Source organism: Lepus europaeus, chromosome 14, assembly GCF_033115175.1.
Source record: "Lepus europaeus isolate LE1 chromosome 14, mLepTim1.pri, whole genome shotgun sequence".
Lineage (NCBI taxonomy): Eukaryota > Metazoa > Chordata > Mammalia > Lagomorpha > Leporidae > Lepus > Lepus europaeus.
In genome coordinates this window covers 9,040,080-9,067,509 of record NC_084840.1, presented here as the reverse complement: position 1 = coordinate 9,067,509, position 27,430 = coordinate 9,040,080, and the positions used below count along the sequence as shown (strand labels likewise).

Sequence of the window (27,430 nt, the reverse complement as noted above, 5' to 3'; positions counted from 1 at the left end):
AATGCACAGGAATATCCCATTTGCAAATGTTTAAATGTTTATTTTCATGATGAAGGGGAGACAAAATTTTGTCTATCAAATGAATAATTTGTGGAAACACAAAATAAACATGCCATTTTTTTCAATCTTTAGTTGCTAAACTATCTCAAAATATAAATATCCATAAAGATAAATAAATATGTGCAAATAAAATGGAAGCATATACGCTGTGTTGACCATGGCTTATTATATTGACATAAAATTTTTCATACTTATGACAGGATGTTAATATGAAACATAAATATAGGAACATATAAAAATTAATGTGTTTAAAAATTTTGAGTTTTATAAACAAGTCCCAGTGCTGAATCAGGGAGCAGATACCGAACTTCACGACTGAGTAGATCGTGTTACAATATTTACTTATTTATGGGACAGATCACTACCCTGTGGTACACTACACAATGACTTATCATGCTCATTGTTTTTCCTCTTTCCTTTATTTTCCTATTTATACAAGAAGCTCAATATTTACATTTTCAAGACCCTTTGCATACATAAGTCTATATGATGCCAGTGATTGAACCAAATGACATATTTTGAAAAATTTGGTTTGTATAGCTATAAGACACACATGTAGGTATGCATACATGTCTTGCAATTAAAAAAATAATTTGAGAACCATAGTAGTTTGGAGAAGCATGACATTTTTAGTAATAATTAAAAAGAAACAGTTGAATGCACTAAATGGAAAGTTGTGTTTTGGTTTAAAAGTTCTCTTTTCACAGAAGTGAGATTTTGAATAATTCCATTGATATCTAAAATCACATACATGATGCTAAACAGTCTCACACTCTGCAACATGAAGATTTGTAGTTCCTTGCATTTATAAGAATACCCAGTTATGGTTCAAGATATTGTATCTCTATGAAGTGTCTCTGTACTCTCAGTAGGAGATTTTTAAGTGCCTGATAAGATGAATAAATACTAAGTAAGATTAAAATTTCAGGCTTGATATTTTAAAAATGTACTCCTGTGTGAGGGTAAAAATATATTTTCTATGCCCTAAAACACCTCATATTTTATTTGTATATTTAAAACGTTTTGTGCTTGAAGTTTAGTGATTATTAGTTTATCATTTACCTTCTTCACAAAAAAGGGAACCATTTTTTATGACTTCCAACCTGTTGGCTGTTTACCAGTTTCTTATAAATCTCTGACTTTAGAAATCGAGGAAAAGAATCCTTGGCCATGAGGCTGTAAATTAATTTTTGAGCCTCATCAAAGCATTTGAGAGTTGGTTCAGCAATATTTTTTGAGATGAGGTCCCTGGTGCTGAAGTCAATGTTAATCTGTGGAAAATAAAGGTGTATATCATCAGATTAGTGTAGTCAAAGGGTACACAGTCAATTCAGTTGGCAGATACACATATTATTTGAATTTTTTCTAAGCACAAAATCAAATCTGATGCAAAACAACAGAAAGATCATGCATTGATTTTTCTGGGATGTAGAGCACATGCCTGGTTTCATTATTTTTCGTAACACAAGAGGGCTTGCATTGAGGTATAAAATAATTAAGGTAATTTAAAAAGGCAAAGTGGAATAGCAAGAAAGAGACTTTATGATTTTAAATTTCTTTTCCCACTTACCTTTTTTTTTCCTGGTAATTTGACATGAATACCTAAAATGTACTTTCCATAGGCAGACCTATAACCAGAATTTACAAGGTTGGCTTTCACCCACTCCCATTCTTTATAGCTCCTCTTTTTGCTCTCCACAAAATTGCACTTCTTTCTCTTTACGAAAACTTATCAAGTGCACCCTCGCATCACTGACCCCAATACCTCCCACAGAATGTCTGTCTGCCTATCTATGTGTCGTCTATCTTCTTGACTCCTTTACCACTGCCAAACATAGGTACCCCCGACAAGGTATAATGGAGATCTGTTATATTGGCATATAATTTACTTGCAAATACGTGAAATTCCCTAAGGCTTCTTATGGAGATATGTGCCCAATTTTATATATATTCCAGGATATATTTTAAGAAGCAGAAAATTTCACATCGAAGATATACAACTTCAACTGAAAATATTCATGAAGTTTTTAATCTTAAAAACAAATGCTCACCAAAGGTAGTACTGTCTCTCTGTCACTCTTCATTCTATTGTCCAGCATTTAGTAGAATATCTACCACATAATAAGCAATCCATAAATAATTATTGAATACAAGTAAAATGTCTCTTGGTAAAATGGGAGACATTGTCAAAATGCTACAATGTTGGGATCTGATAGAAGAAATACTGTAAATTAAAATTTGTGCTGCACAGAATTGAGGTTTTAACTGTGGGCAGATAGAACTGTAGGCCATCAAATCCCTCCTCAGCTACTTGTTGTTTGTATGAATGAAGTAAGTTCTATAATTTCCTTTCATCTTTAATTTCCATGGAGTAAAAGAAAACAGTAATAACACCTATCTTAAAGTGTCTTAAGGATTAAATGAGATTAGAAATATCAAAATATTTTAATATTATCTAGAAAGAAGAAAACAAAAATTTAATCAGAAAAGAATCACTGGAAAGCCACTATTTGCTCACAGATATTTATTTCACTAGGGATTTCAGTTTCCCATTGATCACAGGAGAAGCCCCTGGCTCCTGCCTTTGGATCAGCACGGTGCGCCAGCCGCGGCGGCCATTGGAGGGTGAACCAACAGCAAAGGAAGACCTTTCTCTCTCTCTCTCACTGTCCACTCTGCCTGTCAAAAATTAAAAAAAAAAAAACAAACAAACAAAAAACCCACCAGATTTATGTGGGCTGGCGCTGTGTGGCACAGTGGGTTAAGCCACTGCCTGCAGTGCTGGAATCCTCCATCGATGCCAGTTCAAGTCCTGGCTGCTCCACTTACAATCTGGCTCCCTGCTAATGTGCCTAGGAAAGCAGTGGAGGATGACCCAAGTGCTTGGGTCTCTTTTACCCACAGGGGAGACCCAGATAAAGTTCCTGGCTACTGTTTTTGGCCTGGCCCAGCCCCAGCTGCTGTGCCATTTGGGGCCATGAGCTTTATCTGGCCCATCATGTGGGCCCAGGGGCCCAAGCACTTGGGCCATCCTCTGCTGCTTTCACAGGCACATTGGTAGGGAACTGGATCAGAATTAGAGCAACTGGGGGGCCGGCACTGTGGCGTGGTGGGTAAAGCTGCTGCCTGCAGTGCCGCTATCCCTTATGGACACCAGTTTGAGTCCCAGCTGCTCCACTTCTGATCCAGCTCTCTGCTAAGGCCTCAGAAAGCAGTAGAGGGTGGCCCAATTCCTTGGGCCCCTGCACCCACCTGGAAGACCCAGAAGAAGCTCCTGGCCCCTGGCTTCCAATTGGTGCAGCTACAGCCGTTGTGGTCATCTGGGGAATGAACCAGCAAATGGAAGACCTCTCTCTCTTTCTCTCTCTCTCTCTCTGCCTCTCCTTCTCTCTTTGTGTAACTCTGACTTTCAAATAAATAAATAAATCTTTAAAATAAAAAAAAAAGAATTAGAGCAACTGGGACTCGAACCAGAGCCTGTATGGGATGGTGGCGCTGCAGGTGACGGCTTACCCACTATGCCACAGCATCAGCCTTCAGTATTCTTTAACAGCACCATCCATTATTTGTTTAATATTATGTCCCCCATAATGGTGAGTATAGCTACTTAACCTATTTAGGCACTCATCGGGGCATTTTTACTGACAGTAGGACCAATGTGTGCCTGCTGCATGGTGTTGCCTTATTACTGTTATTAATATAACCAGAACGAATACTTACAGTAACCCTTCATTTTGTATAAAAGTCATAGCTCTGATTTTGACACTCACAGACCTTACAACGTGTTCTCAACTTACACATTTCTTCTTTGTTTTCTGCCAAGCGAGACAATTGCTTTCAACTTCCTTGCTTTTTCCACCTTTGAACATTTTTTCATACCATTCACCCTAACTTAAGGTCTTTCTTTTCACCTAAGTCTTTCACTGTTCTTTTTGTGCTAAGGTTAAATTCCAGTGCCATCTACCACATGGAGTTACTTGTGAATTTTTTTCTCTTCTGCTTCTCAGAGGACTTTGTGTATTTACATTTTATGCATTCCTCACTGAGTCTTGAACAGTGTAAGGACTTGGTAACTAGGTGTTATCTCAGTCAACTGAGCACATGGTTGTATATTTGTGTTAAATCACATTTAAGTTTTAAAGAGATACATTTCACTTCAACATTTTGATAATTAATTAATACATTTGTATTTTTGAATTATCACTCTTATTTTTCTGACTCCCTGTTTTTCTGCCAAGGAACTGCCAACATCAGCTGCTGATAGCGAAGTGATGGGCAGAATTACTGTTCCCAAGAGATCATCAGTAGTCTTATGAAGATGTGTCTTGGCAATTCAGCTTAATGTCAGTGACAAAACATTACACCCACATGTTTATATAAATGTCATTATTTTTCTCCAACTTGTTCAAGCTAGAAACATAGGAATCATCTCTGACACCTCTTTTTTCTGTGTGATTTCTCATCTGGTAGGTGTGTGTGTGTGTGTGTGTCTGTATATATGTAAAAGTTTGATTTTTTTCTGTAATATCACAGTGATCTCTTTTATTCTCACTCTTTTTCCAGTTTAGGCATTTATAACTAATCTTGTCCCTAAACACTTGCGTTTTTTTCTTTATACTGGCTCACTTTCTAAAACCCCTCTGTATCCAAAAGTGTATCTTGTGCAAGTTTTCCCCCTAATATATGATTTAGCTTAAGTTGAACTGCTTCCAATAAACATTTTTGATTTCTTAAACAGATTTTGACAAACAGCTTCTGTTAATGTGAAGTATACAGTCTGATTTTCAGGAAGGTACATTTGTTACCACAAGGGGAATTCAGTAATTCTCAACATGGAATCAACCTTTTATTTACTATCTTTTCTGTGTTTCTTCAATGAATCCCTTGTCCCTTGTCCTCCACACATACAGGACAGAGCAGGTGTGAATTCCATGGTCTGTACCTTGCATTTTCTTTTTCTAACTAGTGTCTTTTTTTCTGCCATGGCAAAATATTTTAAGCAATGGTATAAACTTTATAACTTAGTTATTTTTATAAATATTTGTGCCTGGGCCTGGTGTTGTGGCACAGCAGGTTAAGCTTCTGCCTGTAATGTTGGTATCCCATAGTAGTGCCTGTTCAAGTCCCGGTTGCTTCATTCTGATCCAACTCCCTGCGAATGCGTCTGGGAAAACAGTAGAAGATGGTCCTAGTGCTTGGGCACCTGTCACCCACATGGAAGACTTGAATGGAGTTCTAGCATCCTGGCTTCAACTTGGCACAGACCTGGCCATTGTGACCATTTGGGGAGTGAACCAGTGGATGGAAGAACACTCTCTTTCTCCCTCTCTTAGTCCCCCCCACCCTGTAACTCTGCCTTTCAAATAAACAGATAAAGCTTTTAAAAAAATTAGTACTGATGATCTAGGTCTTCATTTGGCTGCTGAATGCTTAGTGTACCAAAATAGGACTATATGATGGCTAATGGTATCCCCATTTGTTGGGGGAAGAAAAGGCTAACGTGTATCTGGAAACATCTGTTATTTATACTCATTTCTGGAATTTATTCATTTGGAATATTTATTGAGTAGGTGCTTAGGGACTGTGATAAGAGGTGAAGATACAAAGATGATTAAAATGAAAGCCAGTCAGGAAGGCACACTTTGGAAATAAATCCAAATTTTAAAATGCTTTGTGAAAGAAAAGCTATGTGAAGGGAGTGAGATTTTTAAGTTAATCTTTGAAGTATTATTTTGAGTATGAAGTATAACAAAAGGGACTTGTACATGAGAGAGTAACTAGAAGAAGCCTAATAGGTTTGAAGTCAAGGACAGGGAGAATTGGGGGGAGATCCTTGAAGGTATCAAATGATGTTGAACCTTCTAGGGTCATGTTAAGGAATTGTCACTGGCCCCCACATAGTGCAATAGCTAGTTGTGGATAAAGGGAGAAAGTCAGGGAACCATTAGAAGTTAGAAGATCAACTGGATAGTTTTTAGTGGATCAGGTGGGAAATGTCCCAGGAAATTAAGAAAGTGCATACATTTCAAAGATATTCAGAAAGTGGAATAGATGGGGCTTGTGATTGAGTAGTTACACATTAGCGTGGTGGAGGAAATCTTTATGAATGGCTGAATTCTAGAGATATCTTAAAGAATGACAGAATGTGTTAATGGATTGGATATGGAGTTTGGGAAAGAGAAGAGTCAAGGGATGACTATTGTCTATGTGGGTAGAAGAAAGATTTGGACAGAAAATCAGGACTCAGGTTTGAATTAAGTTTGAGACGCCTTTTTAAAGTTCTAAGATTGGAAGAGTAAGTATGAGCAGGAACTAGAAAAGGCTAAATGGAGTTAAGTTTGTGGCAAAGTGGAGTTAAAATATAAGCTTATTTTCATGCAAGAACAAGTTTGAAATCCATGCACAGGTTTTTCATAACACACATTTCCGTGCATTATTTGAAGAATCGTTGTGATTGAAAACTGTCTTCTCTCATTATAATGCATGTGGGGTTATGAACATAAAACAGCAAAAGCAGTTTCTAAGGAGCATTCTGTAAGGGAGGGGGGAATCCAGTTCTAGAAGCCAATTGAAGTTATTTCCATTAAGAGGAAGTGATAAATTCTCCCTAGAAGTCAATTCTAGTGACATATGGGGATAGGCCAACACGAGGATCTTGTCTTTTCTTCTCAACTCCCTTGAAAATTTAGTAACATCAGAAAAAGAAAAACATTAGGAAATACATGGAGAAGGTCTTCAGAAAGTTCATGGAAAAATGTGCATTGTTTTTGAAGTCATCTTTCCAAGAATTTTTTGAAGTACCCTCCTGTGTCTCTCTGTGTGTGTGTGTGTATTCCTTTACCATAGTCACTCCTAGGCCAGGGGAAATGTATGTGAACTGTATCCCAACCTTTGCATTCATCTCCAATGTGATTTTTGGTTGTGATCTACCAGAGGTTTCCTGGATAAATTTGTACTTCCATAGATAAGACAGATGAGCTACCGAGCTGCAGGTCTGTTGGAAACAGGCACCTGCCAGGAGGTGACCCTCCAGAACCGTTTGATTCAAGGCACTCAGGAATTCCTCGGGAGCTCTAAGGCAGCGGAGACCTTCTCAGCATCTTACACTGTTAGGTTCAGAGCGTGGGCTGAACACTGTATCAGCTATGAAGTAAACAAGGTTATGGCGTAGTAGTTACTGATTTAAATAGGGACTTTGTTTGTATAAATACTCTTTAATAATTTTGAGAAACACAAGATCTTATTTTGACTATTTTTAAAAAAGTCATAACTTATTTTAGATATCTGAAATCATCCTGCTGCCAGTGTCAGAAAACGAGACACAGGGTTGTGATTCTTACGAAATGGCAGCTGAGATGGCATCACAACCGCTTAGGGGCTTTTACGTCCTGTCATCTTTGAAAAGGCCTTGGCAGAGCTGACACTGACAACAATCCACTGCATTCAAAGGACTGCTTTCTGAATGATGTTCAGGGTAGCTATTTAAAAACAATTTTATTATAAAGATCCAGTATATTTTAACACCCATTTGCTTTTGTTAACTGAAAATTGTGCCAAAAATTAAAGGGGAAAAAGAAAGAAAGGAAGGAGGGGGGCTGCTGCGATAAAGGACTGTGATTATTTTAGAATTGTATCTATGAGATACATGATCTCGGTTCTCTCTACATTAATAAAAATTTTAAAAAGCAAAGTCATGCAAGCCAAATTCCTTTGTTTACATCAGCAATTTTAAATTCGCTTGACTTTTGGAAAATTCTTTTAGCAAGGCTACATTTTAAAGTGAATCTCTTGGCTCTCTTGTGACCCTGAACTGTGTTTTATATGCTTTTACATAATTTGAATGAAAAGTTTTCAATTGTGCTCTCACATTCAAATTGGATAGGCTTTCCTCATTTAGAATGTATAGGGTAGCAGGAGAATGCCAGTATGCAAAGAGTGTGTGCGTAGCTAAGTAAAACACCTTACAAAAAAATGGGGCAGACATCTTAGACCTTAAAAATTACCATTCAAATTAAAGCCGTCTATAATCATGTTTTTTGGTTACCTAATTCAGTGTAATCACTTCTGACACCTCTGGTGTTACTTCACTTTTGGCATCATTAAAAGTGAACAAATATACTGAAATACACTCTCAAGGATGGCTATTAAAACCGAGAACACCAGAGTTTGCAACAGTTAGAAGAAATCCATTCATGCCATCCTTTGTTATCTTTGGCTTTGGAGACTGAAATAGATGACACAAGTTGGAAGATAGTACTAACACCTTAAATTGGGCAGGAAAAATGAAAAAAAAAATAGAAGTTAAAACCATCTTGATTAATTAGACAAGAAGTCAAAGCAAAGATGGCACTGAACAGAAACCAGATGCCTCTGCAATTCTGTGGTGCTAAAGGAGATGACACATGTGAAATCCTAACGTCTGCAGATTGCTGCACATAGAGGCACAGAAGCTACAGCAGTGCTGGAGTGGCTGAAAGGGAGCTGGATTGACTGGTTTCCCGTAGCAACCACAGCCTGCTACACTAAGGTTAGTGTAGTGGCACAGGACACACTGAAGTTTGAAGAACACCTTAGCTTTTCGTCTTTGAGCTGAAGTGCAGAGATTGTTTTTTTGAAGGCCAGAACGATACAGCAGGTTTATAATAGAAATGCTGTATTTTTGTAGAAGAAATACTCCTGACACTTTTTTTTTCCTCCTAATGCCATATTTGAATCTGGGTTTCTAAGCCTAAGAAGCTATACAAATTAGACTATGGAAAGAGAAATAAAACTTTTTTTAGAAAAAAAAGATAGATGCTGTGTGACTAGAGAATTTTTATACTTCTACCTTTAGCATAAACATCAAGGTTCCCACACTGTGACAAATGCCTAAATAATAGATCAAGGGAAGTTTGGGAGCTGTTAAGTGTGACCCGAAGACCTCCCTTCCCATAGATCTTAATGACTGCAGGGCCCATCATTGTATCACAGAGACTCAGTTCATTTTTCACCTGTAACTTGTGGATGGCTGTAATGCCTCCCTAAGAAAGTGAACATGAGATCAGAGATGATCCCATAAATGCACTGTGGAGGTGTTACTTGCAGTTCCTTTAGCCATGCTTTTCTCTCACTTTCACCTTCCCACTCTGTGTCTCTTTCTTCCTTTTTGAGACATATTTTTATTTTAAGAAAGAATAGATAATAATCCAGAAATCACTGGGATCCAGAAAGTACAGATGTCACCATGCACCCTCAAAGCCAGACAGTACTGGTCTTGTTTCCCTCCTGGTGGAACAAGGACTTCTACCTGCTGGCTGTTCTTTGTTAATCTGCTATCCTTTTCTCTTTCTGTCTTGCCTTGATTCCCTCTATCTATCCTGCAATATTTTCTCCTGAGCCAATTTGGGAACAGTTTATGCAATGAGTAACTCTTTTTATTGAAGCCTGCTGATTTGGTAACGTGCTTTTACAACATGTGTTCACATTTACAGTTTGATCAAGTCCTTTAAAGTTGCTTGTCATCAGATATTCCTGGAAGCTAGCTAATGATTGATTTCAGATAGATTCGATAGCACTTATTTAAAACTACAAAGAGATGAAAATATTTTCAAAACTGTCTGCATGATATAAACTTCAGACACGTCTATCACTATCATCTACCCCATGTAGATGTATTATACTTTTTCAGGTAAGGAAACCGAGACACAACTCGATGAACTAGGTTACCACAAGATTACCCATGTGACAGGTCAGGATTTGACTATCCATATGTCTGGAAATCACTCAGCCTTAGGCTTCCCGCTATACCATATTATTCTCTATTGATGTAGGAACCAGAAAGGAAAGCTGTGAATGCAGCTGGCATTACTATGATCTCATAGATAACTGAAAGTTCACTTTCTATGAACAGTCTTTGCCTATTAGGGCAGGAAATTGACAACCATCATCAAATCAATATACAGAAAGAGATCACTTAGTAAGTTTAGGATAGCTGTGAATTGTCTAATTGCATCAGTTAGTATTAGTGTTATGATAAAATTTTATATATGGAGATATGAAGACATAAATTGAAATTAAGTAAATGGGATTTCATGGATATCTGGTAAATATGACCTTGTCATTGTTTTTTATTTTAGGATTTTCTACCAAGGAAATTGGTGTAATTTGGATTCTTTGAAGAATCAGTTATATAACCACAGCTGAACAGGTAAAATAGTCTTTTATGAATCTCATTACCAAATTAATTTTCTATGTATGAAAATCATATTTTCCAACATACATCTCAGACATACTATCTAGTCTTGTCAAGTGTGCCTTCTAGATAAATCTGGAACATTACCAACCATTTCTTTATCTCTCCTATGTTGCCTGTTTATCCGACCTCATTCCCTACCCTCTGCTCACATGAACAATATCAAAATACCTGTCATTTCCAGAACATATTAATGAGTTTTTTACCTCAGCGCTAAACCAATGTATTCTCACTCTGAAATACTTCCTTCATTTGCTCTTTTTACAAACATGACATTTTTTGTGATCTACATATCTCATATGTGAACCCCTTTACAAATCTATCTCTTTACTGACAAAGTAGACTTAAACACTCGTTTCCACTGTGACAGTAATGAACTTTTTTTTTTTTTCAAGCTGCTTTTTTTTTTTTTGACAGGCAGAGCGGATAGTGAGAGACAGAGAGAAAGGTCTTCCTTTTTGCCATTGGTTCACCCTCCAATGGCCGCTGTGGCCAGTGCATCTCGCTGATCCGAAGCCAGGAGCCAGGTGCTTCTCCTGGTCTCCCATGCAGGTGCAGGGCCCAAGGACTTGGGCCATCCTCCACTGCCTTCCTGGGCCATAGCAGAGAGCTGGCCTGGAAGAGGGGCAACCGGGATAGAATCTGGCGCCCCAACCAGGACTAGAACCTGGTGTGCCGGCCGCCGCAAGGCGGAGGATTAGCCTGTTAAGCCACGGCACCGGCCAGTAATGAACTTTTAATTGTGGGTTTATTATTATACTTCCTATTGTGCATTTGACTGCTTTTAGTACATATCAGTCTCTCTACTCTGTGACATCACTGTGGGAACAAGCACTCAAAAAATCGGCTTAATGAATAAGCATACTAACAGCTATATTAAATTTAACAACTGACAGACTATAGGGAAATACGTTGAAGGCTACATTTGATATAAAATACAATAGGCAAATGTTCTTCAGTGACTTGAATTGGAAACAACGGTAGAAAATAGGAAAGAGACTATTTCAAATATATATTAGATGTATACTATATACTATGTATTAACATATTTGTCATTAATAAATTTTGTCATATCCAGTGTAATGCTTTTTTAAATACTTCAGGGTGATAATACTTGAAGAGTAAACCATAAATTTAATAATATAATACATAGTCAAAATTAACTAGCTGGGCAAGGTAAAAAAAGCTATAAGAGTTTCATATCCTAAAATAATAACCATACTAGTTAGTAAACTTATTACTATAACATTTATTTGAGAAGGATAGGCTAGAAGAAAAAAACTCATTAAAATTGATACTTTGTTATAAATTTTAATTCTGCTATAATTAAAATATTACATTTCTTATTAGGTTTTTCATGTACAACAACCATTATTAGCTAGATGGATTCATAAAGTCTGGCTTCTAGCTCAGTCTCACAATAAACAGAATATCTTTAAGGTTGATTTCAAAGCCTTATAGGAGTAGAACATTAATCAAGTTGACAAATCTTACATGTTGTATTTTCAAGTTTCCAGAATTATTTATTGATTTTTTTATTGTGACTTGGAAATGAATGTTAAAATAGCTCCATGGGAATTCAAGTTTCTCTCCCCCACTTATGAATTCTGGACTATCCTTCAGTAGTTTCTGTGTTGGCCAGAGTTATACTAGACTAATACCTGCTGCTGCAGTTAATGTCCATCTAAAACTTGAACTGTTGATATGATAACATTATGTCCTGGGTTTTATGAAAATGTTTTGCATTTCATCTAGTTCTGTTTTGTCTCCATATGTACCACCATCTTTCTCCTACCATGAATCCTAATTTAGGATAAAAAAAATATAGTAATTGTCACCAGTAAGGATGTCAGTATTTCACCTCTGCAGAAAGATGGCTTCTAGTAGTACTTCATGTTTGGTACTAGTAGTTTATTTGCATTATGCATTAAAACTCCTTCCTAAAATATTCAGCAAGGAACCCAGAGCAGTTTTAAAATATAAATTGCTTAAACTTTACAGTTGAATCTGAAAGAGAATATGAAGAAGATCATGGTTTTGGTCCAGAGATTTTCACAGATGGAATACTTTTTAGAGATTCTCATTGTCATTCCTTGCTTCTCTGTAAAGCCCTTTGTGTTCCCCTGAGTTTAAGGAATTACAGGTAGGTCTGGAACACATGGTACAGTGCCTCACACCTTTGGCACATTTTTAAGAAGTGAAGGTGACCAAAAAAATGAAGAAATCAAAGAAATGAAGGCGTTTAAAACCTCCCTTTGGAAAGCAAAACATGACTACGTGCCATAAAGTGGACTCCAAAATACTAAAAATGGATAATTTGTGTGGTTGGTTGGAAGATGTTTTGTCTTCTCACATATTGATTTGTTTTTTTTTTTTTTTTTTTCAAAAAACATTAAGGAATACTGTCTCACATTGACTTTGGTTAATTCCATGGTGAGCCAAAAGAAAAAGAAACTGCCCTGAAAATCTGTCAGCATTTTGAAGTAGAATTTCTCTTGGGTTCACTTTAGAGCTGTTTAATTTGTGGCATCACACACAATTTTCCTAGAGCCCGCATGTTGTGACAAGAAGAGAGAAATATTGGTCATATCTTGCCCATAGTATGTGTTGAAAATATTTAGTGAATTAGTGAAAGACAGAATCATCTTAAGGAATGTCTAATGGAGCCTACTGACGTTGTCTAGTGTCAAGCTAAGGCCTTTTAGGTGGATTTAATGTCTTCCAATTGGGTCAGATCTGACAGAGGATGGGACTCTGCTCTGCTTGACATGGTTCACTCACCTCTTTAGGTGCGTCAGCTTCAATGAATTCAGAATAAATCATTTGTGCTTTAGAAGCAATTTTTTCTGCACTTTCTGTTTTCTTGAAGTCTTCACAGGCAAGCCAGAACTCAACGTTTTCTTCACTAAATTCTGATTTTAGAAATGTTCGAAAAGCATCTAGACCAGCTATAAAAATATATTTGAAAAACTTTGGTATAATATCACATAGAGCAATAAAGTGTCCCAAATGGACACACTATGTACTATAAGCATTTACTGAGTATCTAGTGTCAAATATTTATCACCCCCATAGATATAATGTATCTAACTTTATAAAACCTCATTGGGTCAATAATCATAAACACCGAATATTTATCTATATATTTCTACAATTAGCTCCATTATCTATGGACTTTTTCCTTTCTAGATCTGAAGAGTCTTGGCATTGTGTTTAGGAGAATATTTTCATGCTAGTTACTTCTTTGGGAACTTCCTCGACTTTCCCTTTTAGACTCTTTGCCCTGAGCTCAGGTTGGCTTCATGGTGTTGTAGTGACTTTGGAGTAAAAATGTCTTTGTTGCTATGAATTGGTGAGAAAATACAGCTTGACACCCAGTAATTAAACTGCATTGGTTTGAGCTTGAAGAAAAGAGGCAGGGCTGACATTATTGATTTTGGATGAATATATTGGCCCATGGTAATACTTATACCAAAAAAGCTACAGCAAAATGTTTCTCTTCTTTATGAGGAGATAGCAGTTTTAATCCCACCAGCAAATAAGTGGGCTTTGTTGCCTCAAGCAAAACGTTAGTGCCTCCCCTCCTTCTCTGTGGAAACTGTGTGTGGTGTTTTCCTCCTACTCCTTTGAGTCTTCCAGAAACTTTAGACCAGGGAATGCAAATGAGTCCACTTGCTTACAAATTCATTTCCTTTGGCCTGACTGTGATATTCATTTAAGTAAATTTATTAACTTATTGAATCTGTGAAAATTAATAAAAATGAAACAAAGACGTTTAGTAGCCGCAGGCAGGGCTTGTAATATGTGATTCCCATAGTTACCATTTCTGTTTATCTTCAACCATGTTTACAACATTATTCTTTGCTCCTATAGATATTTGAACTCACGAACAACTGTTCAGATGCAGGGGCCCAAGCACCTGGGCCACCCTCCACTGTCTTCCTTCTCTCTTTTCTTCATCAAAATGTGTCCCCAAGTATTGTCTTTAGAACACCCCAAGCTCATTTTTTCAGAAGATCATTCTTGTTAAATATTTCAGGCCTGAGTGTGCCTCTAGTTAGAAGGCAAATTAGAAAGATGATCATCAGATTCCCTCTGTGCACTGAACTCATGTCGCTCAGTCACGGCTCACGTTCTTCCGCAGGCAGTATCTGTTTGCATCTGCACGCGGAGGGAAACATCATTGTGTTTGAGGATCACAGAGATTTGCCTTCCAAAACATTGGTGGTTTTCTCCTGCAGCTGGCCCTTTGCATGTGCTTGGGGCAGTTATCTCCCGATTCCAGGCTGAATTTAATCTTTCAAGTTTAAAATTAGAGGAGAAATGAATGTATAGAAAATCACAGGGTAGCAAAGAGACTAGAGAAGAAGAAAATGTAAAAGTTAATGGGACTTAAATCAGTTTGTATGTTGATATAGGTAGGAAGAACAACTAAACTTTAGAGAGAGGATACAGAAAAGGCCTTTTGGAGCCAAGAGTAAAGTGTCTACAAACACTGGATTAAAACTCGATTACCATTTTTTACCATATAAAATAGAGTTGAAATAACAGATCATTGCAAAAGGTTATCAGGAACCAATTAAAATTATCAGAAATATTGGAGAGTATGGATGCCATTAATAACTGAGCACTATATAAAATTCAATTCACTGCACATTTCTTGAATTTAAAAATAAATTCAAGAAGCTTCCGCTACATAAGTTTAGGTTATAAAAATCCTGTTAGTAAAGACAATTAAACACTTCTCTGAATGTGGTCCAAACAATGATGCATTTGAGATGCCTTAACAGAATCTGTGCTAAAATCTATTTTACATGGAGGATAAAGTATGCCTTAATAATACTGGAAGAATATTATAGATCTATATGTGCAATATTTTATGTATGTCAGTAGGCATTTGAAACCTTCTCTCTTATGAGGATTGTCTAACTCATTCTAAAGAGACGAGAAGTTAGAGATCAAGAAACAATGGTTGCTTTCTCAGGTGTTCCAGTTCAATGAAGGACTATTCAGATTTACCAGTTAATGACTTCTTTCCTCCTCTCATCACTGGTTTAGGACAGAATGACTCAAAACAGACATCTGAAACTGAGGATGGTTATCTAATCTTGGATACGATATTTTATTGGAATACTTTTCTGTTGTACACACATAATTTGAGAATTCAAATACAATCTCATACATTTAAAATCATTCATTGAGAGCACTCTCCATAGGATGGATTACTACTGGTTAACTCCAACAGAAGATGTAAATGGAATAAGTCAGTAATAGGAGGTGAAAACTGTACTAATGGCTGTGCTCAGTACATGCAAAATAGTCTCAAGTTGAAAAAAACAATTATGTAATTTGGTGAAATATTTAGCAGTATAAAGCATCAAAAACATGTGTGGTATTGCTGTTTCTCTAGTATTATAAAAAGCAAAAACAGACAGCTATTTACATAAATCTGTGGCTTTTTTATTTTATGTGGGCATGAAATACAAAATCCCAGGAGGTGTGCAGACGGAAGAATTTGCCTTCATCTGAACAACACCCCTACCACCCCTGTTCTCCAGTGTTGCTGCACAGAACTCCTCTACTGGAAGCCTGCCAAACTGCAACCAGCAGAAGTGCTTTGTTAGACTCAGCTGACCTGATGTGTCCCCTTGGTTATACATTTAGGAACAAAATGCAGTTACATTTACCTTATATCTTTAATATTTATCCTTAGATGGATTCTGAGAGTTATAGAATTATTTTCTGTTCAGGAATTAGTCATCTAGGAAAAATAAATCCAGAGGGTCTAAAACTTATCTAATTTAACCGAATTTTATAAGTGAATAAACAAGAAGAGTTTTTCCAGCGTAATCATATTTTAAGATTTTCTATTTTTTAGCCGGCGCCGCGGCTCACTAGGCTAATCCTCCGCCTTGCGGTGCCAGCACACCGGGTTCTAGTCCCGGTTGGGGCGCCGGATTCTGTCCCAGTTGCCCCTCTTCCAGGCCAGCTCTCTGCTATGGCCCGGGAGTGCAGTGGAGGACGGCCCAAGTGCTTGGGCCCTGCACCCGCATGGGAGACCAGGAGAAGCAGCTGGCTCCTGGCTTCGGATCAGCACGATGCGCCAGCCGCAGCGGCCATTGGAGGGTGAACCAACAGCAAAGGAAGACCTTTCTCTCTGTCTCTCTCTCTCACTATCCACTCTGCCTGTCTAAATAAATAAATAAATAAATAAATATTTTCTATTTTTTAACCTTATCAGTTTGAAAGAGAAATTCTTCCACATTAGTACAAACAATACTACTTTATAAACATATTCAATGTATATTATTTGTAACATAAATGCAAGTTCTAGATATTCATGTGACTGTATTGGATATAATGCTTTTGTATAAAGACAGATTTTTTTATTTAAAATTGGCAAAATGACATTATTGAGGCATCCCATTAAATATAGTCTTTTTACAAATGTATATGTATATATATATATATAATTTATTTATTTGACAGGTAGAGTTATAGACAGTGAGACACAGACAGAGAGAAAGGTCTTCCTTCTGTTGGTTCGCCCCCCAAATGGCCACGACGGCCAGAATTGCGCCGATCCGAGGCCAGGAGCTAGGTGCTTCCTCCTGGTCTCCCATGCAGATGGAGGGGCCCAAGCACCTGGGCCATCCTCCACTGTCTTCCTGGGCCACAGCAGAGAGCTGGACTGGAAGAGGAGCAACCAGGACTAGAACCGGTGCCCATATGGGATGCCAGCGCCTCAGGTGGAGGATTAGCCTAGTGCGCCATGGTGCCGACCCCCACAAATATTTTAATATACACATGAGTGCTGTGCATTTAAGTAAGTTTTTGTATTCACTAAAAGTGAGAATAGCTCAATTAAAATAAGTAGTGTAAAATACTTTTTATTTTAGCCTACAGGACACATAAAACAAGTGATCTACTTAAATTTTCCATTTTTTAATAGCTTGTAGGTGTCATTCATCTTGTATTAAAGGAAGTTTCTATATACATTAAATGATAGTCTAAGAAAATGGAAAATATCAGACTTACTGTTTGGAATTTTCCTTTGTTTTCTGTATAGAATTTCTGTAGAATTACTTTATACTCAAGTTAGTTGCATTTAGACTCTGGAACTCTATACATTTATGTGACTGTAGGAATCTTATACTTCACATGTTGTTCAAACTCACACTTTATCATCTGAAACCTTTGAAATTTAACTGATTAGATTTAACTATTATATTTGTAAACCTGCTGTAGTTGGATCTTACCTTGGTTGGCTAAGAGAGTGTCCATGTTTTCAGACCAGGCCATTGATTCCATGGTTGGTGACCTGTAGAAACAACATCTACCCTTGACAATAGCATTGTTATCTTCTTCTTTTATAACCTATAGTAATATTTGAATTATGTGTACTTTCTGAATTACATAATTTAAAACAACTTTATCCATTAATCAAACAGCAAAAGATCAGCAAAAAATATGTAATGCTTTCACAGAGTACAGCTAAAGCAACATGAAGTGGGATGTAATTTGATATTACCAAATTATTTATTGATTCAACAGCCAACACTGTGGATAATTTTTGCAAATTCTAAAAAAAAGGCACGAAACGTATTTGTTCTGTGGAGTAAAAGTGAGTTTCCTCTTAACTGTGATTATATTGATAGTTTATGTGATAATACCCTTGTCTATTCCAGCATAATTATTGTAATAATAATGATTATGAATGAATGAACTATTTTCTAAGTTTTCACGAACTACAACATTATTTATTTCATTTGTGTGCTTCTCAAAAAAGTTTAAAAAAGTTTTAAGGATTTCTGACAAGTGATGATCTTGAAAACATTTTTCATGGTATTTCAGGAAATATTTGCCCTGCTCCATGTCAGGCTTAACTTCTTAGACTGGTATACTTTCTGTTCTGGACTGATTTATTTAAATTTAGGAGTCAGGATAGAGGAATATATTTTCCAAAGCAGCCAAAAATTTGTAGACTTAAGTCTTCCGAAAAAGGTATACTTTTGGGAATGTGATATAGAAATAGGAAAACAGGTTTAAGATATAAACTTTCTGAGATGCAAACATATCATGTATTATTCCCCTTAATAAACCATATCATGATGAATTAAACCCCATCTATATAAAGAATTGGCCTCTCTGAGAAAACATGTTGGGTTATGTAGCTGTGATGTGCAAATGACTTAGTTATAGGAAGTGTTGGTCTAATTTAAGATTTATATTAAAATTATTGGTAATAAAATGGAGATAGTCTCATATCTAGTTATTCTTATACAATTTTGCATTTGCACATCAAAGTGACTAAAATATGCTAGTATGAGTGATCTCTCTGCTTTCACATTCTATTTCTTTTTGTAGTTTGCAGCAATTTTTAAAAATTTAAAAAAAATTGTTGAGAGGATGAGTGAATGAAAGAGAAACAGAGAGGGATCACCATTTGCTGGATAGCAACCAACATGCCTGCAACACCTGGATCTGGATCTGGCTGAAGCTATGATCCAGGAATTCAGGTTGGGTCACTCACATGGGTGCCAGGGATCCAACCACTTGCATCAGCTGCTGCCTCCCAGGCTGCACATCAGCAGGAAACTGGAATCGGAAGCTGGACTGGGAATCTAACCCAGACTCTGATATGGAATGCGGTTAACCCAAGGGACATCTTAACTGCTGCAGCAAGTGCCGGCCACTGCTACGATTTTCACAGGTTTGTTAGGGTTGATTGCGCTTCCTTCTTACATTTTCGAGTAATAATAGTTGCCCTCCCAGGGGCACATACAGGGGTCTCTGTGACTGGGAGTTTATTCAGTCATTTTTCATTTCTTTTACTTCCTGTCTTGAATTTCCTTCCCCAGTTCTGGACAACTGACTTCCCCTTCTCCCTTGGCTTACTACATTGTAGGGATACAAGATTGACTGTGAAGCCATTTGAAATAGCAGCTGTTCATTCAAATGGACACTTAAAAATGTTTGAGTTGTTCACTTTCCACTTTCATCAGTGGAGGATGAGCCTCAATCCCATATTTAATTTTACATTGAATAGTTTTTATGCTGTTTATAATCCCTTACTTGAATAATCCCATTCTTATTTCATATGACCCAAATATTAGGCCTGTTAGGAATTCTATAAAATTATATCATTGCTTCAAATGCAGGTTTTAAGAATATTTGTAGCCTGAAATTTGGTGGTTTGGATGTTCAAATGAGAAGACACTTAGCACCCGTGGAATCTATGCTAATAAATATGGTAGAGAGGATCGTGACTATACAGTACACCTGATTTGAATGAAGAGTTGCCATCCAGAGAAAATACTAAGAAATAGAATCTAGGCAAATTCATTCAAGGTTAAACATTTATTCCCCTATCTGTAAGTTCCCTGATGGCAGAATGAGAAGTTACCATTGTGTAGCACTGAGAAAAGTGTAAGCAGAAATACTTGTTTGATATGTTAACAAATAGCTGATGGATGGCCAAACCTCAAATAATGGAAAGTATTGAAATCTTTGATGGAAAGGGGCAGTGGTTTTCAAGATACTGGGAGAGTACAGTTGTGCAAGGTTTACTGAAGTTTTAAATTGCATTAGCTTTAAAGACCTAGGGTGTTCTGGGTAAAGGATGTGAAAGCATTCTTGGGGGCACCAGACCATGATGGGCCGCACCCTCAACCCTGCGGTATGTGGGCCTAGAGACAGCGGGCAGCGTCCACTCTGGAAGGCATGGGAGCAATCATGTCCTGCAGCAAGAGCAAGGTTTTAGCGAAGTCCAAGCAAAAGAAACATTCAGTGCAAGCTTAGGGGAATAAAGGAATCTTTGTGTAATCAAAGTTTTCAAATAAATTTGTCATTAATATAGTTAAGCAGTGAATAAAGAAAGCAAAGTCTTGATTATGGAGCAGAACCAAGCAAGTCTAAAAGAAAAATTCCTGATTTTTTTCTTCCAGAAACATTAAAATGTTATAGATAGTCTATAGGTATATGGAATACCACAGACAATAGAATTGGAGATAGTGTATTCTAGTACTGAAGTCACCAAAATGTTGCATTACCATCACAGCAAAAGTTGCCCGTCAGCTCTGAAGGAGTCTTCCTGCTGGTGTGGGCTATTGCCTGCGGTGCCCTCTGCTCCCTGCTTTCTCACCTGTTTCTCACCCAGAAGGTCCATTTTTGACAATTTGATTGCTGAAATGGCCGGAAGCACTATAGTGTTTACTTTTCAGAAAGTAGGTAAAATGTAACTATTTTAAGGAATAGTGTTGATACATTGCCATTTAAATTTTTAAAATTGTGATTTCTTACATATTTGTACTTCTGTGGAAGTGCAAATTATTGGTGTTTAAGAATAAACTGAGACAATATTTATAATAACACTAACATGTGGAACAATTGAATATTTATGATGTATACCACATCGTGTCAAGCATACTTTACCTAATTTAATCTTGAAAATAACATATCTGATTTTCCCTGTATTACCAATGAATAAAGAGGCTCAGAGATGTTAATAATTGGTGCAATGGGCCTGTGGCACCGGTACCCCAGTTTCTAGTCCCGGTTGGGGTGCCAGATTCTGTCTAGGTTGCTCCTCTTCCAGGCCAGCTGTCTGCTGTGGCCCAGGAGTGCAGTGGAGCATGGCCCAAATGCTTGGGCCTTGCACCCGTATGGGAGATCAGGAGAAGCACCTGGCTCCTGGTTCTGGATCGGCGCAGCACGCCAGCCTTAGCAGCCATTTGGGGGTTGAACCAACGGAAGGAAGACCTTTCTCCCTGTCTCTCTCTCTCTCATTGTCTAACTCTGCCTGTCAAAAAAATAAATAATAATAATTGGTGCAATGTCCCACAGCAAGTAATGGGCGGAGTTACAATTCACAGATGTGTCTGCACGTGACCCACACTCTTTTCACATTTCTCCCTAAATAGATACATCAGTACCTCTATCTAGTACTTTATTTGTGTTTTGGAACATATTTAATAAATACTTTGATTTTTCTCCAATAGAGTTTTGTCACATTTCATACAAATATTTGCTTAACTAATAAATTATGGTAGTTGGCTACTCAATAGAAAGTTTACACAAGCCATTCTTCAAATTTATACATTGTCAAATATGAGTAAAGCATTTTTCATGTAAGATGCAAATGAGAAATATGATTTTATATCTTAAAAAATTGTGTAAATTTCAAGGAAGAAATCTACTGATTAAAAATTGAGGGAAAAAAAGGTACCCAATTTTTTTTTTTTTTTGATAGGTAGAGTGGACAGTGAGAAAGAGAGACAGAGAGAAAGGTCTTCCTTTACTGTTGGTTCACCCTCCAGTGGCCGCTGCGGCTGGCGCACCGCACAGATCCAAAGGCAGGAGCCAGGTGCTTCTCCTGGTCTCCCGTGCGGTGCAGGACCCAAGCACTTGGGCCATCCTCCGCTGCGCTCCTGGGCCACAGCAAAGAGCTGGACTGGAAGAGGGGCAACTGGGACAGAATCTGGGGCCCCGACCGGGACAAGAACCCGGTGTGCTGGCGCCGCAAGGCGGAGGATTAGTCTATTGAGCCGCGGCGCCAGCCTAAAAGGTACCTAATTTAAACTGCACTGACTTGGTTGACTTATAGAATGTGCTTTGACTTAAATAAATGGACAGTGTGCCACTCCCTCATTGCTGTGGTTTTTTTTTTTTTTTTCCTTTGGGTTTTATTTACAACTTTAACATAGGCTTTGTCTGGCTCCTCTCATTTGTGTGTGTGTTTGTTGGCTGTAAAATTTTGGTGCCTAATCAGAGTAACTGTGTATGTATATGATTTGCCATGAAAATTCACTGTGTATCTGGAGCCAAAACTGCACTTAGTATTTCATGGGGGTTGGCTGATTTCCTTTCTATTTTCTTCATTAAGCAAGTGCCATCAAGGCCATCAGTACCCATATTACATGTCCAGAGAAGAGCCAGGCCAGATGGGAACTGCGTGAAAGCGACCAGTTATATTGCTAATTATGCCAGCTAGAACCAGTTGTATCGCATTAAAAAATGTGGGGTCCAACAACTTAGCTGTTCACACTCAATTAGCAGCGAGCTGGAGAATGGAAAATTCAAGCAAGGAGTCCATGTGCTGCAGGAAGTGACAGCTGCTTCCTCATCCAGCATTAAGTACCCATGTAAACATTTCTCAATAAGTATTGTGATAACTAATAATTTTTACAAGAATCATATATATCTTATTCTGTAGCTTATTTTGTAACTTTGGAAAGCATTACATAAAGAGAGCTCAGTGGTCCTTGTCCAGTTTACAACTTGTTTATCTAGCAAATATCAAGAATTAACTGCAAAATAAGCCACACATTGCTGACATATTTCAGAAAAGAAAAAGAAATCAATAGAGAAAGAAAAAAATAAATCAGGCAGAAAGACAACAATTAGCATATTTATCATAAATGAAGGAAACAAAACATCTAGAGTAATGAAGACTCAAGTGTTTCATTTGTACATCTTCTGAGATAAAAATAGCTTTAAACAGCAACTCACTTCACTGGCATTTTTCGTTCCACTGTCTGACTGTCACAGATGGTGCCGAATTTCTCTTTCTGACTGCTCTTCAAGCTGAAGGTAATGTGACAGCAGGAACATTACAATTAGTATGCAAATACCTATCCCTCCTTACAGTTGCCATTCTCTAAATCATGCTATCCTCAGCTTTTTTCATTTTGTTGTTAACTTTTCACCGGTCAAAACACTTAAACTTTTAAGTAACAAATAATTCTTTGAATAAATGTGACATTTCTCCAACCTAATGGCCTAATAGAAATAAATTCCATTTGAAACTCTGGTGCCTATAGTTTCTATACATTCATTTACAAGACAGCTATTATTTACATATATATAGTACAACATATGCTAAATATATGCACATATCAATATTCAACATTCAATCTTTAATTTGTCTAAAAGATTGTTTTGTTCCCTTTGTTCTTTGATTTTCAGAAAGTCTCAGAAAGGTTTTATTTTTAATATATTTATCCTAAACAATGATACATATCTAAGTATTTTGGCATTTTATTTATGGATTAAAATGTCTAGAATAGGCATCATACTTACCTTTGAAATTTATAGTTCTTATGGCTGAATAGCTTGTATTTATTACTTTTTATTATGAATCTCATGATAGTTTACATCAATATTTTTATGTAACTTAAGTAATGTAGTAATGTATTTATCAAAGGCCATACAATGGTGTTTTAGTATTGTAACTCCAAGGTTTGTCAAGCTTTGATCTCAATATAATAGTTCTTTGGTACCGAAATTCTGCCAGTATATATTTATGACCATTCATGTAAATTAAACCCTCTAGAAAGATTGACAAGTTTGCAACTCCCTGCGTAATTATGAAGTATCCCCTTGAGCTGATCTAGAGCCATGCCTCATAGCAATAGAGGAGATGACATAAAAAGCCAGTATATCATTAAGAAGGGATATCATCAATTAACTCTATTCATTTCTCCATTAAGTAATGTTCTTTTTTTTCATTTATTAAACTTTTATTTAATGAATATAAATTTCGAAAGTACAGCTTATGGGCCACAATGGCTTCCCCCCTCCCATAATTTCCCTCCCACCCACAACCCTCCCCCTTCCCGCTCCCTCTCCCCTTCCATTCACTTCAAGATTCATTTTCAATTCTCTTTATATATAGAAGATCAGCTTAGTATATATTAGGTAAAGATTTCAACAGTTTGCCCCCATATAGCAACACAAAGTGAAAAAAATACTGTTGGAGTACTAGTCATAGCACTAAATAACAGTGTACAGCACATTAAAGACAGATCCCACATAATATTTTTTTAAAAAATTAATTAATTTTCTATGCCATTTCCAATTTAACACCAGGTTTTTTTTTTTTAATTTCCAATTATCTTTATATACAGAAGATCGATTCAGTATATAATTAGTAAAGATCTCATCAGTTTGTACCCACACAGAAACACAAAGTGTAAGTTCTTTTTTTAAAGATTTATTTATTTATTTATTTGAGAGGTAGAGTAACAGACAGTGAAAGGGAGAAACAGAGAGAAAGATCTACCATCTGCTGGTTCACTCCCCAAATGGTCACAATGACTGGAGCTGTGTCAATCCAAAGCCAGGAACCAGGAGCTTCTTCTGGGCCTCCCACATGGGTGCAGGGGCCCAGGTATTTGAACCATCTTCTACTGCTTTCCCAAGTCATAGCAGAGAGCTGAATCAGAAGAGGAACAGCCTGGACTAGAACCAGCACCCATATTGGATGCTGGCGCTGCAGGCAGAGGATTAACCTGCTTCACCACAGTGCCAGCCCTAGTTCTTCTTTCAAAGTGTGATAGAATTCAGCAGTGAGGTGTTCTGGTCCTGGGCTTTTCTTTGTTGAGAGGGTCTTTTTTTGTTGTTGTTGTTATAAAAATGTTTATTGTTTACCAAAACCAGTGGACCTCTTATCAAATGCTGCTTGGTAACAAAATCTTATCATAGTTTTAATAAAAAAGAAAAAAGACATCTGCCATTCTATGAGTCTGCTGTGTATCCCGCTTCCCATGTTGGATTGTTCTTTCCCTTTTTGATTCTATCAGTTAGTATTAGCAGACACTTGTCTTGTTTGTGTGATCCCTTTGATTCTTAGACCTATCAGAGCCATCAATTGTGAGCTGAAATTGATCACCTGGGCTGGTGAGATGGCATTGGTACATGCCATCTTGATGGGATTGTATCGGAATCCCCTGGAACTTTTCTAACTTCATCATTTGGGGCAAATCCCAAAACTAATAGGAAAGAAATAATTAAAATTAGAGAATAAACAAAATTGAAACAAAAATATACAAAAAAAGTAATGAAAAGAACTGGAATTTTGGGGAAAAAAATTGACACACCATTGGCCCAACTAACCAAAAAGATAGGGGTGAGGAGAGAAGGCCCAAATTAATAAAATCAGAGATGAAGAAGGAGATGTTACAGTGTACACCATGTAAAAAAAAAGAATCATCAGAATTAAAAAGCAGTTAAAGCCAACAAATTGGAAAATCTGGAAGAAATGGATAGATTTCTGGACACAAAAAATCATTAAATAATGTTCTTATGCAAAAACTGAATCCTTAAACATACTTTGATTTTGGTATGGCTGAGGGGGGTGATAATGATGTAGTAACTGTATAATATATGCTTGAAAATAGTGATTGGGAAAATAAACTGTGAAAATCTAAGACCCTTTTGGTAAAGCCAGTGCAAATAATTTACATAATAAGAATTGGGAATCAGTTCATTTAACATTGAAACTTGAAAATAAAAATTGAAAGATTCTTTTGTATTCAGTGCAATTGCAATCATGCTCCTTCTCACAAGTTTTTCCATGAACCCCAATTATTGGTTTAATGTTCACTTTCCATTTTTTTGAAGCTTGCTTTTCATTTTTTAGGAAAAAGTAAGAGTTGGATTTTATTTGTCAAAATGAAAGTTTATAATAAAATGAGCAAGTGAGGAGAAGAATGTTCTTAGGCTGACTGATTCTTTCTAATGTTCAATTCATCTTACTATAATATGCCATGTATAGATATTTTTAGGATACTTAATTGTCCAAGGGGCTTCAGGTTGCATTTTCAGAGCCTTTGTCTAGTGTGGTAGACTGAATAATGGCTCTTCCCTATCACATATGACTATGTCCCATTGCCTAAAATGCATACATAGTGAAAAGGATGTTGATCATCTCAGACTAATTCCATGAACCTGGTGTATTGACAAGGGTCTTTTAAGAGGGGAGGCAGAGGGTTAGAGTAAGTTGAAGGATATAGGAGGATCAAAGGCAGAGATTGGAGGGATGTGAGGGGCCAAAGGCCAAGAAGTTCAGGTGACCACTAGAGACTGAATGAGGGAAGGAGACAGACTCTTCCCAAACACCTGCAGGCAAACAACCCTGCTGACACCTTGATTCTAGGACAGTGAGCCTGACTTTGGACTTCCAGCCTTACGGACTCTAAGATAATATATTCATGTTGCTGTAAGGCACTAACTATGTGGTAGTTTGTTACAGCAATGATAGTGTTAGGGAGGAAAGTAGAAATGAACGTTTGCGGGTGAAAGGGGCCTAAGGAAAATAAAGCACCTGTGAAAAGGAGTGTAGCAGCCTTGGAAGCAGCCTAGTATTTTGCACTACAAACCTGTATATACCTCAGTAACTTCATAGGTGCTCCTAGCCTTCTAACCCCCAGGGAAAGCACCCAAGAGAATCCTCTCTGCCCAGTGCCAAGCAGGCTACCTTGTCTGATAACTTTGAGTAATAAAATCTGGGAAGGAATCTCACCTGTTTCATACCCAGCATCCCTTTGTCCAGTAGAAAAGGATGAGGGGAAGGAGAAATGTCGGAAGACCTGCCCCCATCACCCTGGTAAGCCCCAGTCTGAATGAAAACCGACCCTTTAGTTCTCTGCTGAGATGCCTGGCTCGCCTGCCAGGTGTGTTCTCTTTTTTCCCTTGCTTGCTGCAGTTTGAACGACTGGGCACTCTCTCTGGTTCATCTGAAGACAGCTCGCTGTTCTGGCGTATGCCCTACCTCATCACACCTTACTACCTTGCTTACCACCACTCTCTGTCTCACATCTGTAATTCTTGCAGGAGTACAAGAAGCTCTATTGCAGCCATCTCCAGTAACAAAAGGAAACCAACACAGCGGGGAATTCCAGTCTTTAACTCTCAGCTTAGAGGCAGCTGTTTGGCATACCAGTGAATATGCTACTTGGGACACTGCACTCCATGTCAGAGTGCCTGGGTTTGAGTCTGGCTCCACTCCTGATTCTAGCTTCCCACTGGGCACACCCTGAGGGCAGCAGGGGCTTCCCACTGGGCACACCCTGAGAGCAGCAGGGGCTTCCCACTATCCCACTGGGAACACCCTGAGAGTAGCCCATGCTTCCCACTGGGCACACCCTGAGAGCAACAGGAGCTTCCCACTGTCCCACTGGGCACACCCTGAGAGCAGCAGGTGATGGCAGCAGTGACTGAGCCCCTGCTACCTCCGTGGGAGATCTGTCTTTGATTTCTGGCTCCAGGCTTCAGCCTGGTCCAGCCTTGGCTGCTGTGGGCATTTGGCAAGTGAAGCAGCACTTGGAAGATTTCTGTGTGTTTGTTTCTGCTTTTCAG

At 37.7% G+C, this 27,430-nt stretch overlaps 1 protein-coding gene across 1 annotated transcript; it reads right to left on the bottom strand.

The window, feature by feature from the left end:
• Positions 1–1,127: 1,127 nt before the first annotated feature.
• Positions 1,128–22,812, bottom strand: RGS21 (regulator of G protein signaling 21). Its single transcript, XM_062211235.1, has 4 exons — positions 22,802–22,812; positions 17,551–17,627; positions 13,073–13,239; positions 1,128–1,331 (listed from the first exon to the last, which is right to left on the bottom strand). The coding sequence occupies exons 1-4, from the start codon at positions 22,810–22,812 to the stop codon at positions 1,128–1,130; spliced, it is 459 nt and encodes a 152-aa protein (XP_062067219.1).
• Positions 22,813–27,430: the final 4,618 nt, after the last annotated feature.

Excerpts from the sequence above, each read along its gene's own strand:
- RGS21 (XM_062211235.1), bottom strand. Across the intron at positions 13,240-17,550 it reads CACTCTCTTAGCCAACCAAG|CTGGTCTAGATGCTTTTCGA; the intron begins GTAAGATCCAAC and ends ATATTTTTATAG. Across the intron at positions 1,332-13,072 it reads AAGCTGACGCACCTAAAGAG|ATTAACATTGACTTCAGCAC; the intron begins GTGAGTGAACCA and ends TATTTTCCACAG.